Source organism: Gekko japonicus, unplaced genomic scaffold (genome assembly GCF_001447785.1).
Source record: "Gekko japonicus isolate JY-2015 unplaced genomic scaffold, Gekko_japonicus_V1.1 scaffold328, whole genome shotgun sequence".
NCBI lineage: Eukaryota > Metazoa > Chordata > Lepidosauria > Squamata > Gekkonidae > Gekko > Gekko japonicus.
The window spans coordinates 495,859-510,381 of NW_015170285.1; the positions used below are offsets into that span (position 1 = coordinate 495,859).

Sequence of the window (14,523 nt, forward strand, 5' to 3'; positions counted from 1 at the left end):
GCTTTGAAACGGAGATGAGCACCGCAACCCTAGAGTCGGATTCGACTGGCTTTCGAGCAAGGGAACCTTTAGCTTTACCTTACCAGAAAAATAGGAATTATCCAGTGCCAGTTTTAAAGAAGGACCCAGCCTTCCAGTGCTATACTCACATTCACAAGTCTAAAAAAGTTCACACCCTAGGTTTCTGGGCAATTAGTCACCTGAAAGCTTCCGGTGTCTAGGTAACACAACAATCTACCAGGAACACAGAAAATAAGCATTTGGGGTGATTTGAGCTAATCAGCACAGCTGCTCGTACGTCAAGAAAAGAGAATAGCCACAAACAACCCACCCCACCTACCCACTTCCTGCAAATGCTATTTCAAAACCACCAGTTTACTATCACAAAATAAAAATAAAAAGGAAAGCTTACTGATTTCTAACTGCCGCCGTATCTGTTCTTTCGTGCGTTCTCGAAAGAGGGTCTGCGTTCCATTGTACGCGGTCATGACCTCCACAAACTTCCGTGTCAACACTGAGTGCTGGGATGGAAAAAAGAAGTATGTACTAAAATAAGTTATACACACACACCACTTTTTAAAGTTGTTCAAAGCCTGGCGGGGGGAAGTTGCCATCAAGTCGACCCCGTAGGGTTTCCAAGGGACGAGACGTTCAGAGGTGGTTTGCCTGCCTCTGCATCCCAGCCCTGGTATTCCTTGGAGGTTTCCCATCCAAGTATTTGCCAGGGCCGACGCTGCTTAGCTTCTGAGATCTGATGAGATCGGGCTTGCCAGAGCTATCCAGGTCAGAGCTCAAAGCAGTATACAGTCAGAAAATAGAATATACATACATTTTAAAATACAGTACAAATAATCAAAATCAGAACAGTTCAACCTGCTGCTTTTGTTGTAATTTGCTGAGTTAGAATTTGTTTCTTTGAAGTCAGAAAGCCAGTTGTCCAGAATGCACAGCTGGCACCACTGTTGCCTGGTCCCCATTTTGTGGATGGCCGAGAAATAGAATCCTAGTCACTCCAGCCCCTCCCTGCAGTCTGAAGCATGCACAGACGTGAGAAGCGTGCACAGACGTGAGATAACATCGAGACTTGACCAGCTGTGTGCTCGCCTGACCACAGATTGGGCTTGAATTTATTCTGTAAATCCTTGAATTCACTTATCCAAGCAGTAATTAACACATGGAAATCACTGCTGCAGGAGGTGGCGGCGGCTACAAGCATACACAGCTTCAAGACGGGATTGGATAAACATATGGAGCAGAGGTCCATCGGGGGCTATTAGCCCACAAGGTATAGAAGGGCAAGCGATGTCTGGGGCAAGCGATGCACTGTATTCTTGGGGCTTGGGGGGGAAGAGTGGGAGGGCTTCTGGAGTTCTGGCCCCACCGGTGGACCTACTAATAGCATCTGGGTTTTGGACATTATGTGACACAGAGTTTTGGGACTGGATGGGCCTCTGGCCTGATCCAACATTGGCTTCTCTTATGTTCTTATGCACCTCAAAAAAAGAAGATATCACCAGGCCCCCAACTGCAGGGTTTTATTATTTTATTTTTAAATTTTATGTTATTTACTTCATTTGTATCCCCTCCTTCTCCCTGGTGGGGACCCAAAGCAGCTTACGCCTTTCTCCTTGCCTCCCTTTTACTGCTTAGGGCTGCCTACAAACACTCTTCGCCTTCTCCTCTTTGGCTTGTGGGCTGCCTGTACCTGCGTCTTCCGTATCCTGACGTCAGCCGAAGTTCGATTCGCACTCTCGTTCCGCGCTAGGCCCTGCTCCATGGCTGAAGACAAACAAAGGCATCCCATCATGTTAACGTGACCAACGACACCAATATTTTCAACCAACTGAGCAGATTTGCAAGTTCAACACAAATCCCTATTCTCGATCGTAGAGAGGGGGGGATTTCCTGTTTTTGTGTGTTGCATTCCCTATGAAAACGACATGGAGTCCAGGTCTGAAACAAATTATTTAAAGCAATTCACTTGGTGGGCTGATTTGGCAACGTGTTGTTAGCCGGAAGGACCCCAAAAAACAATCTGGCAGTTCTTGCAACTGACTGACATAATGTGCAGTTTATTTTCACGAACCTGGAAGAGGCCAAACTGCAACGGATGGCTCTGTTCTGCTTACTCTATCATTCATTTGTGAATACTTTGCCTTCCAGCATGAAACTAACTAACTATATGGTTATTTAAATAAAAGCTAGATCCCCTTGTAGGATGCCAACAGCTAGGCACAAATTAACAAAAGCCCCTTATTTTTACTCTGCTTTCCAGCCAAATAAAGGTAAAGGTAAAGGTTTCCCTTGCTCGAAAGCCAGTCGAATCCGACTCTAGGGGGGCGGTGCTCATCTCCGTTTTCAAGTCGAAGAGCCAGCGCTGTCCAAAGACTTCTCTGTGGTCATGTGGCCGGCATGACTAGATGCCGAGGCGCACGGAACGCTGTTACCTTTTTCAAGTCGAAGAGCCAGCGCTGTCCAAAGACTTCTCTGTGGTCATGTGGCCGGCATGACTAGATGCCGAGGCGCACGGAATGCTGTTACCTTCACACCAAAGTGGTACCTATTTATCTACTTGCAATTTCTTGCTTTCGAACTGCTAGGCTGGCAGGAACTGGGACCAGAGATGGGAGCTCACTCCATCACACAGCACTAGGGTCTCGAACTGCCGAACTACCAACCTTCCGGTCTGCAGCTCAACGTCTTAACCTCTGAGCCACTGCTGCTCAGCCAAATACTGGTTGCCAAAACAACTCCTGGGAACCAAGTGGCAATACATATGGCAACTCAAGAAGAGTTTTCCTTGCTGAGAGTATTCTCACTAGTTGCTTCCTGGCCTCCTTCTGGTAGCCAAGATGGAAGGAGAGAGAGGGAAGATCTCTGCTGAAGCCAAACCCAGGCATGACGAAGGGATACCTAGATGCTTCCTACTGTCTTTTGGGTGGCCCAACCAATGGCACCCGGAAGCTGGAGTAAAGGGGAATTCTGGTTGCAGGCACACTGCCTGCCTTCTTCTTGCCATCCCTCATGTGCCCTCCGCGGACCACTGCGTTGTCTCTTTGTCTTAACTCTAAAGGAGGCCTCCGTAACTCATAATTTACCAAGCTTAGTCTAGGTCAGGGGTCCCCCATCTTTTTTGAGCCTGCAAGCACATTTGGAATTCTGACAGGCGGAACCAGCAGCCAAATGATGGTCCCAACTTCACTAACACAGCGCAGATCCTTGTACCGTGGTGGCAGCAGGTACCAAAGCAACATTTTTAAAAGACTGCACAGCCAATCAAATCTACAATAGTCAATCAGGAGCCTTGCTGGGACAAAATCCCTACCTGGCCCCGCCCACTTCCAGAAAAACACTTGGTGGGTGCCAGGAAAAGCGTCGGCAGGTGCCATGGCGCCCACAAGCTGGGAGACCCCCTGGTCTCTTGGTTTGTAGAGATCCGAGGAGCCCCTGCTGAGCGGCCACACCCACCCAGTGGGCTGCATTCAACTGGATATGTAGATCTACAGGTTTACTCAGCTACAGCCCAGCAATAAACAGTGCAATGAGGAAGAAGAAGAAGAACTGGATTTATACCCCGCCCTACACTCAAGAGTCTCAGAGCAGCTTACGATCTCCTTCCCTTCCTCTCCACACATCAGACACCCTGTGTGGTAGGTGGGGCTGAGAGAGCTCTGAGAGAGCTGCTCTTGAGAGAACAGCTCTGAGAGAACTGTGGTTTGCCCAAGGTCACCCAGCTGGCTGCTTGAAATATTTCATGAACTACTTCACCCAGGTGCCTACCTTTCAATTTAGCACGAACTACATTTGCGGTTTTCCTGATTTCTTTGTTCAGTTCTTCAAGTTCATCCTTTGTTTCTGAAGAGGAATTTGAAAGATATATATTTTAGTGCGGTTTGCTATCAACGATGCCTTTTGATTCACAGCAGCCTTATAAATATCTTTTAAACATCCTTTGTTTCTGAAGAGGGATTTGAAAGATATATACTTTAGTGCGGTTTGCTATCAACGATGCCTTTTGATTCACAGCAGCCTTATAAATATCTCTTAAAACACACACACACACAGAGAATGTCAGGAGAATAGCCTAAAGGCACACACATGACGCTGCCTTATACTGAATCAGACTATCAGTCTATTACGGTCAGTATGGTCTCAGACTGGCAGCAGCTCTACAGGGTATCAGGCAGAGGTCTTTCACATCACCGGAACATTTTAACTGAAGATGCTGGGGATCGAACCCGGGACCTTCTGCATGCCAAACAGATGCTCTAACCAGTGAGCTGTGGAGCAGTGAGGTTTTCGACTGAATATTCATGGTCCCTGCTGCTCCTCAGCAATTCAAATCAGAAAGCCTCAAACCAGAGACCATTCCGTTTAAGGTATTTGTACGCTGCTCGGCCTATCCCTTTCACACATTTTTACCCCACTCTTTCTCCGAGGGGCTCAGGACAACATGCATGTGTCCCCCCTCCCCATTTTATCCTCACAACCAGTGTTCCCTCTAAGCTGAGTTAGTGTGAGCTGGCTCACAGTTTTTTAGCCTCCGGCTCACATATTTTTGTCTTAGCTCAGGAAGGAGGGCTTCAGAACAAACTAATTCATGCAGCAGCCAAATCGCTCGCTCACAACTTTAATGCCAGTAGCTCACAAAGTGGAATTTGTGCTCACAGGATTCCACAGCTTAGAGGGAGCCTTGCTCACAACCAGTGTAGAGTAGACAAGAGAAAGTGACCGGCCCAAGGGTTACACATCAAGCTTCAGGGCTGAGCAAGAATCTGAACACAGGCCTCCCTAATCTCGAGAAAGAAACAAAAGTGACGGAAGATCACAGATCCCTGTCCATCTCTCCAATGCGAACTGCAGGCTTGTGCAGTCTCTGTTTGCCTCAGGGCCATGCAGGGAAAGGATAACCCTTCAGCCACCGCTTGGTTTTACTAACAGAAACCAGACTTCCCGGTTTGTCGTTAGCATTTAAAAGGAGGAAAAGTGATGTCTTTTTGCAGAACAGGTCTTTTCCCTTAGAACTCTTATCAGCAATGTTAGGGAACCAGTTCCAAGTATCAAAACCAGGCAGAGATTCAAGGGCTCAACTTCCTCTTTGTTATTTATTCATGAGATTTATATCCCGCCGTGCCCTGCAAGCCGGATCAGGGCAGTTTACGGCACGTCATAAAACCATAAACAATAGGGCAATTAAAACATTAATTGGGGCAGGATTAAGACGAAATAAATAATGTAAATTAGATAAATAATAATAAATGCCAAGGCCACGGCCACACGAGCCAGAAAATCTAAAGCAACTAAATGTAAAACTGCCTACGCACATTGGCAGTTTGGTGGTTAGTTCCAATTCCAGAGCACGCTGAGCTCATGCCGGGAGGGGCGGTGGATCAATCAGACGGAATTAAAGGACCGCACCTGGCGCCCGTGGTGGGAGTGGCTTCCTGGAGCGCTTGAGGCATGGCCCCCAAGGCAAATGGAGGCTGCACAAGCTTCTACATGGCCTCCATCGCTTTTGTTTGCGCTCGCAGCCCAACACTCTGATCGCCACCCCATTCCGGCCCTACATATTTCTGGGGGGGCAGGGCGGACAAAACAGTCCCATAACACAGACTGCCAACAGTAAAACAAGAAGACGACACAACCATAAAGAGGGCACAAAAGGTACAAAACAAGCATCATGCAACGCTGCCACTGCTCCAGGCTCAGTAATTGAGAAAACAGTATATGCAGCCACCTGCCAGTTACAGAGAAGCAACTACTATTAGCCACAAGAGAATTCATGGGGAGAGGTTGTCTTCTAGAAAGCTCCTGAGCCACACCAGGGAGGGCCTGGGGCTCAGTGCTAGAGCACCAGCTCTGTATCCGAAATGCTTCAAGTTCAGTCTTCGGTAATGTCAAATTCCTGGGCTCAATTCAAAGTGCTGGGTCTTGCCTTCTGGGGGGCCAGGGTACCTGAAGGACTGGCTCCTCCCCTACTATCCAGCCCACCAGTTAAGATCTGCCTCTAAAGCCCTGCCCTCTGTGCCCCTGCCTTCAGAGGTCAGGCAGGTGGAGATTAGAGACAGGGCATTTTCAGTGGTGGCACCTCGCCTCTGGAATGCCCTTTCCCCTTGAAGCTCCCTGGCACCTACCTTCTTTTAGGCACTGGGCCAAAACATCTTTTTACCCAGGCTTTTAATTAGTGGTTTAATCTTACCGAGCTTTTCAAATGGTCTGCTTCGGTTTTATGGATAGTTTTTATGCTGTTGATGTCCAATGACTTGTTTTTAATGGCTTTTTATATTATTACCTTGTTCTAATCGTAAGCCGCCTCATGCAGGACTTTGAAGAGGCAGTATAGAAACAGCCAGAATAAACAGATAAATCACCTCAAACAGCCAGTGTAAGGAAAGACCTCCCTGTGCCTCCAAAGGTCTAGTCAATTAGAACAGACAATAAACAGCTGGATGGACCAATGGTCTAGCTTATAATCAGGCCATTTCATAAATTCTTATGGCATTCAGTTAACCTCCCAATTTGGAAATCCCACGCCAAGAGTCTGCATAAGCTTAGAAAAAAGCAGGAATTGCAGAGAAGGCATACCTGACAAACTGCCTTTCCCCACATAGGCCCCAAAGAGCACTTCGGTCGGGGTCGCAACACCGCCTGGTGACCCCGGGCCCTAAAGAGGCCAGGCTTGCTACCATGAGGGACAGGTCCTTTTCAGTGGTGGCTCCTACCTGGTGGAATGAGCTCCCGGAGGAGATCAGGGCCCTGCAGGACCTCTTACAGTTCCGCAGGGCCTGCGAGACGGAGCTCTTCCGCCAGGCTTTTGAGTAGGAGCCACCGCCGCCACTACCACCACCGTGCAACTGCAGAGCAGTATCGCCGGGTTGGGCCGATTGGTCATCTGGAACATCATGGCCCATGGCATCCCCCCTTTTTGATCCCTCCCTGATATGCAATGGGGGAGTGTGTTTTTATAGTCTTTCATGTATCCTGTTTGATGTGAATTTTAGTCTTAATTGTTTTAACCTGTTTTACTTTTACTGCACTTTGTGCCTATGTAAGCCGCCCTGAGTCCGCATGCGGGGAGGGCGGGGTATAAATGAAATGAAATAAAATAAATAAAATAAAATAAAAGAAGCTTAAATTAGGGGGGTGGTCAGTGACACATTGTTAAATGGGTAATCAAATTAGTTTGGGCAGGTAGCTTTTGCCCAGACCCTGTTATACTCAAGCCCCATATTCCCAAAAGTTTAAAAGGAAGAGTCAGGAAGGGATCACACTTTGCACATTGCCCAAATAGGGCCAACGACAGGTTGGGAAATTCCTGGAGATTTAAAGGTGGTGCCTGGCAGAGATTAGGTTTCGGGAGGGACCTCAGTGGGGTATAATTCCATATAGTCCACCCATCAAAGCTGCCATATCCTCCAGGGGAACCGGTCTCTGTAGGATGCAGACCACTTGTAAATCCGGGAGATTTCCAGACACCAGCTGGAAGATGGCAAACCCTAGGTGGAAACAAGCCCTGAGTCAATCTAATATAAACCGTTTATGAGACCGATATGCCACATTTCATTACCAATCAAGTCAGGCTAGGAGTTCTAGAGGTTGATGTGCAATCGACTTACACATCACTCATACACGTGCAAACCCCCCCCAAAGCATGCTTCAAATGTACACCGTTTCTGATAAGACAATGCTCTCTATATTTGAGCTTCCTTTATTGAATCTTTGCTTTGTTTTTTGCTTTCTCTCTCTCTCCCTCTAGCCAGACAACTGTACCAAGCACGGCTTCATTATTCCACCAGAGAATACTGTATACTGTACAGTACTTAGTTCACTCTATACATGAAACGAAGAGCTAAAATTAGCTCCTGATCCCAACTATTCATGAAAACTAGGAGTGTGCTTTTAAGGGGTCTAACACGCATTCCACTTAAGCCAAGGACACGACACTTTCAAACAGGCAAGTGTCCTGCTTTTAATCTGGAAGCAAACCTCATCAATTCCAACAATTCCCAAGTAAAAATATATCAGCCTGTCGCCTCAGACCCCCGGACAATGTAGGAATCAGTGCTTCGCCAGTCTAAAAGGAAAGGCCAAGACCCCAGCATCCTGTCCATGAATCATTCTGACAAATGCCACAGAAAAAACAACAACAACAAAACAAATCTCTGGAGATGCAACAGTCCTATGAAGCAGAGAACCTTGTGATTCCAGCTGGGCAAAAAGGACACCGAGGAACATGATTCCCAGCTGTGTAGCACTGATTGGTGCAGAAAGGAGGGTGCTGAGCCTCATGAACACATGAATCTGCCTTAGACTGAATCAGACCCTTGGTCCATCAAGGTCAGTATTGTCTACTCAGACTGGCAGCCAAGGTGTGTCAGTGTCAGATCTCGGTCCAGGTATACTCAACAACTCTCTCTTTGGCAGTGATACGTTTATTGAGGTATATGCAAGATCCAGGAAGTCACTGTGTCAGAAATAAAGACTTTTGGCGGGCACAAGCTTAATACAGTAATTCAAAGAAAAGCCCTTTCCCCTTCTCAAAGCACAGGTCACATTCACACCACGCTATTGCCATCCCAACCAAGTGAAAGATATATGTCTTGGTTATCTACATTCGAGGTTGGCACAGAGAGCTGTTTCCTTCCCTTGGGAAAGGAAAAAAAAGGAGGGAAGGAGGGTGACTTGGGAAGTTATGGCTTTTAGAAGCAAAGGTCCCATTCATTCACTCACTCACACCACCCCCTCCCCTAAGGAATTCCCTCCCCCCCAATAACAATGGCAACCAAAGCAAGCAAAGCGTAGCAAGGTTTGACAGTCAGGCTGAAGTCTTTCGCATCACCTACTACCAGTGTTCCCTCTAAGCTGAGTTAGTGTGAGCTAGCTCAGTTTTTTTAGCCTCCAGCTCACACATTTTTGTCTTAGCTCAGGAAGGAGGGCTCCAGAGCAGACTAATTCATGCAGTAGCCAAATCGCTCGCTCACAAATTTAACGCCAGCAGCTCACAAAGTAGAATTTTTGCTCACAAGACTCCACAGCTTAGAGGGAGCATTGTCTACTACCTGGTGCTTTTCGCAAGAGATGCTGGGGATTGAACCTTGGACCTGATGTATGCCAAACGGAAACTCTGTCACTGAGCCACAGCCTCCTAGTCTGGTCGAGGGAGGAGGTTAAAGCAACACTCAGAGTCTCAGGAGGCTGAACTTGCACTTAGGGTACACATCATAGGGAAACTAGAAATCAGCCATCAGGTCTTAAATTTCTATAAGCAGCAGCAGATGCTCCCTGGAATGGTGGGGCCGATCTGGATCAGGACCATGGGGCAAGGATTTCCGTTAAGCATTTCCTGATGTACAGTTATCTCCCCACCACCCATGGTATTGGATATACCAAGGGGAAACAGCACCTTGGCGGTCTGATTTACATGAGGAATACAGACCAATAGGAAAGGAGAAAACCTCTTCCCCCTGGACCAAGGGCCCGATCCATGTTGAGGCTCCCCAGGCCTATCTGCAGTTGTTCACATGTCTATCATCACATGGGCTTTATCCTTAACCTGTCGTCAGTCGTCACTATACTTGCTCACATTCATTCAAGGCCAAGAGCTGTGCATCTGAATAAAGATGAAATGCTTACTGTCTTTAAGATTTGTGACAGAAAGGATAATGCTGTGCTTCTTCTTGACTTCTTCCACAATGTCTGATATTTTCGTAATGTGCTTTCTGACTTCCTCAACCTCGGAGATGAACAGGGAGAAAAAGAGAAAGGGATCATTATTGTATTTATATTTTTTACTTCATTTATACCCTGCCCTTCTCTCCAGTGAGAGCCAGCATGGTGTAATGGTTAAGAGCGGTAGACTCTAATCAGGAGAACAGAGTCTGATTCCCCACTCCTCCTCCACATGAAGCCTGCTGGGTGACCTTGGGCCAGTCACAGTTCTCTCAGAACTCTCTCAGCCCCACCAACCTCACAAGGTGCCTGTTGTGGAGAGAGGAAGGGAATGTGACTGTAAGCCGCTTTGAGACTCCTTAAGGTAGAGAAAAGTGGGGTATAAAAACCTACTCTTCTTCTTCAATGGGTATCCAAGGCAGTTTACACCATTCTCATCTCCTCCATTTTATATTCACAACAACCTAGTGAGGTAGGCTATGCTGAGTGTAATTGGCCCAAGGTCACTCACCAAGCTTCCACGGCAGATTGCAGATTCAAACCTGGATCTCCCAGATACTACTGCGACACTCTTAACCACTACATCACACTGGTCAACTGAACAACTGTATACACCTTTACTTCCAACATTAACTTAGAAACAGCACAATGAGGCTCACTGAAGCCAGCAATCAGTTCCTGACACACGCTCTCCTTTTACCATATTATTCTGAATTTTAAAACCATTATTTAAAATTATTTAGATAATGAAACACTGCTTGTCGATACCAACTTTCAGAGAAGCAACAGACTGATCTTTGGTTACAGAGTAATACAGACACGTGTGCTGTTAACAGGCCAAACAAATCAACACCCGAAAGCCCAGATCTATTCATTGCTCATACACAGGGTACTTCTTAAGGACAAAAGCTGCTTTCAGCACAGTTGCTATTCTGAAGCAATGGGATTCAATCTGATCCCCAAGCATGAGAATACCCTTAAGGAAAAAACTGCTGCATCTCAGAGCTGTGTGAGAGAAGTTGCTCCTTGGAGGATGCAAAAGGCAAAGAACAGTTCTGTAAGCAGCATCTACGGTCTGTTCAAGCTGAGCACACACAAATGACAGGGTTTTGGAAGATAAGGGAGACTGATAGAGCAGGATATCTTAACGTGGTCACATTGTTGCTCTGGTTTCCATGGACGTGAAAACGACTGTTTGCGGCAGCTTAAGACAATTCACAACCACAGCCTTTTTCTCGGTCAAATTCCTTACTGGGATAGTATCTGAAGAAGTGTGCACACAAAAGAAAGCTTATACCTTCCACTCCCCGAACATCTTATTTGTCTATAAGGTGCTACTGGACTTGAATCGAGCAGTTCTAAAGGTGCCGGCGCCAGCCACACAAAAAACAACTTTTTGAATCGAGCAGTTCTAAAGGTGCCGGCACAAAACACAACTCTGCTGGGCTGCACGTTTGGACCTCAGATATAAACCAATCTAAATGGTCTTATCAACTATTCCCAAGACAAGTTTTCATAGCATTTTTTGGGCAGAGGTAAGGACGTATGTGTAGACAGTCATGGCCGTTAAACATGCCCTTTTGGATGACCATACTCTATATTAGAAAGCCCTTCATCTGAAAGACAAAACTGGTTCTGAAACAGACACGGAAGTGGCAAGAAGAGAATCAGCAGTTTTAATTCTGAAACAGACACGGAAGTGGCAAGAAGCGAATCAGCAGTTAGGCTTCAGAACAGACAAAGGGAAATACCTCTTTACACGACAAGTGGTTAAAATGTGGAATTCACTGCCAGAGGAGGTAGTGATGGCCACAGGCACAGACAGCTTTAAAGGGGGATTAGACAGGTAAATGGAGGAGAGACCCATCGGTGGCTACTTGCCATGGTGACTAAGGGAACCTTCATGTTCAGAGGCAGTCAATTCTGAATCCCAGGGCCAGGAGGCAACATCAGGGGAAGGCCTCGGCCCCTATGCCCTGTTGTTGTCCAGAGCAACTGGCTGGCCACTGCATGAGACAGGATGCTGGACGAGACGGACCACTGGTCTGATTCAGCATGGCTTTTCTTAGGTTGCCTCTGTTGGATTCTCTGGACTTGGTACTGCCAAGGAACCACGGGAAAATAGCAGAGTGCTCAGAGGCATTAACGCAGCAGAGCTTGGGGCTGGGTGTGGCCACAGACTTACAAAGTGACACGGAGTCAGCAGTCAGTTCTAAAACTAATAAGAAACGTTTATTAAAGGAAATACATGCTTGAGCGTGCCGGTAAGAGATACATATAGATTACCTATTCTGACTAACTAGATGGTGTTGGATGCTGGACGCATGTCCAGCCTCCATGGTGCAAGATGGAGATCATGCACCTTCTTTGTGTGCGTGCGAGAGAGAAGAGAGTGTAAGAGCGGAAGCAGAGGAAATAGCCCCTAAAAGTAGCAGGAAGGAAAGGCCTCTCCTGTCCTGACCTCTCCATCTGTCTAATCTCTTTGGTGCCATCTTCTCAAGTCTGAGACAGGAGACAGCGCCAAGTCCTTCACTTCTAACAGCCTCTTGAAGTTATTTTACCTGTTGGAAGAAGTCCTCCATGTAATGGTCACTTTCGACGACAACCGAAGCTTCCCCATCTTCATTCTGCGTACACTAGAAAAATCATTTAAAAAGTTACATAATTTGAACATATCCATTTAGCAAGGCTAATACATTTCAACCTTAACATAAAGGGCACATGTGCAATTAAACAAGTAGTAGACTTAAGCACAGAATTTTTCATAGCTGTGGTCTGTTCCACCATAACAACCTGCTCTGTAACAACCTGCTTTATTTGTTAAAGCTGAAATTCAAAATAGGTGTCGATGCACACAGGTAAGCTTCAAGTTAGGGACTAAATTCAACACATTTTTCCTCCCATCAGAATAAACCTCTGGCTTTTTCTCCCGTTGTTACCATCATGACTCATTGGAAAGACGCAACAAACAGGCTTTCGGTGCATTAATAGACACAGGGGAACATACACACGCATCAGGAACTTTCCTATGTAATCTTATGAGACTAGCCCTCAGGAAACGTTTAATTGGGAAAACACTCCCCAGTTCTGTAGTTAAATGCTCAGCATTCATAATGAACAGCTATTCTGATTTTACCTCTTATTTGCTTTGTAAGGTGAAGAGCCCTTTTTAAAATATTAATGGGAAAAGAACCCATATCATAGTGCAGTCACTCTGCAGAACTGATTGCCTGTACCCAAGGTCTTATTAGGATGTGAGAAACAAAAGTGGGAAATATAATAAATAATAGATCCACCCATACCCAAGGCTCAGGATGCAAGAAACATGAGTTGGAAACACAATAAATAAATAATAAATCCACCCATTCTAACTTGGGAGATAAACCCGATGACTTCCATGGGAATTAGTCCCAAGGTACATAAAAAGTACCTTAACCAAAGCAGTATTTCAATAATCCATACATGTTGTTGTTGTTCAGTCGCACAGTTGAGTCCGACTCTTCGCGACCCCATGGACCAGATCCCGCCAGGCCTTCCTGTCTTCCACCATCCTCTGAAGTTTGCTCAATTTCATGTTTGTTGCATCTATGACACTGTCTAACCCTCTCATCCTTTGCTATCCCCGTCTTCTTTGACCTTCAGTCTTTCCCAGCATCAGGGTCTTCACCAGGGAGTGCTCCCTTCTCATTGGGTGGCCAAAGTATTTGAGCTTCAGCTTCAGTATCTGGCCTTCCAGGGAACAGTCGAGGTTGATTTCTTTTAGGATTGACTGATTTGATCTCCTTGCAGTCCAAGGGACTCTCAAGAGTCTTCTCCAGCACCATAGTTCAAAAGAATCTATTCTCCGGCGCTCAGCCTTCCTTATAGTCCAACTCTCGCAGCCATACATGTACACCTTATAATTTAAAGAACCCCTTCCAAATAAAATCCTACCCAGTGCATACTACATTTTCAAATTATTATTTATCTCAAGTACAGTTGCCAAACTCCAAGTAGGACCTGGAGATCTCCTGGGAATTACAACTGACCTCCAGATAACCAAGATCAGTTCCCCTGGAGAAAAATGACTGCTTTGAATGGGGGACACTACGGCATTATACCTCGCTGAGGTCCCTCCCCTCGCCAGACCCCACTCTCGCCAGGCTCCACCCCCAAAATCTCCAGGAATTTCCCAATGCAGAGCTGGCAACCCTAAACTCAACGGACAATGCTTGCAAGTCTTATGCTTTACTGTTCTCACTCGGAACTTTTAGATAATTGTACAGGAAGAGAAGAAAGTACAAAATGAAGTACTTATTTGAGCCAGTGGGCACCCATTATACACAGAACTGCACAAATAAAAACAGTAAAGTACCCTGAAGTCAGAAAAGAGTATTTCGTAAAAATTTGGACTGTCAATCACCCTACAGGGAGCGGTGGCGCAGGCGGTAAATGAAGCCTGCATTTCCATCTGGCCGAACAGCTTCAGCTGTTCGAGCCCCACCGTGGCCGGGGTGAGCTCCCGGCCCTATGTCCCAGCTCCCGCCTACCCAGCGGCTCGAAAGCCCGTTAAAGGGCAAGTAGACAAATGGGTACCTGCTCCTAGAGCAGGGGGGGCACCCGTCCCTCATGGCGTGGCGGCAGCATGAGCGGCGGAGCAACGGCAGTGGCGACGGCGGCAGAGAGCATGGCGGTGGCTGGCAAATCGAGCGGCGGGCAGAGGCTGGGCCAGCAAGCGCGGAGGTGGGGCGACGCAGCAGGCCGGAGCCTATTGGACAGAGGCCAGCAGCGAGCATGCGCGGACATGCGCTCGGCCCAGGCTCGAGGAAGTCTCAGGCAGCCGAGCGATGACCTACGCCAGGAGGACGTCGCCGC

General features: G+C 46.9%; 1 protein-coding gene across 1 annotated transcript in view; it reads right to left on the minus strand.

Annotated features, from left to right (window-relative positions):
* Nucleotides 1-14,523, minus strand: part of STX2 (syntaxin 2) — a 38,493-nt gene that overhangs the window by 12,774 nt on the left and 11,196 nt on the right. The window contains exons 2-6 of the mRNA XM_015417866.1: nt 12,231-12,305; nt 9,634-9,733; nt 3,781-3,855; nt 1,706-1,779; nt 413-521 (exon numbers count right to left, since the gene is read on the minus strand). Of these exons, the coding sequence (XP_015273352.1) occupies nt 413-521; nt 1,706-1,779; nt 3,781-3,855; nt 9,634-9,733; nt 12,231-12,305 (433 nt within the window). The remainder of the gene's footprint in view (nt 1-412; nt 522-1,705; nt 1,780-3,780; nt 3,856-9,633; nt 9,734-12,230; nt 12,306-14,523) is intronic.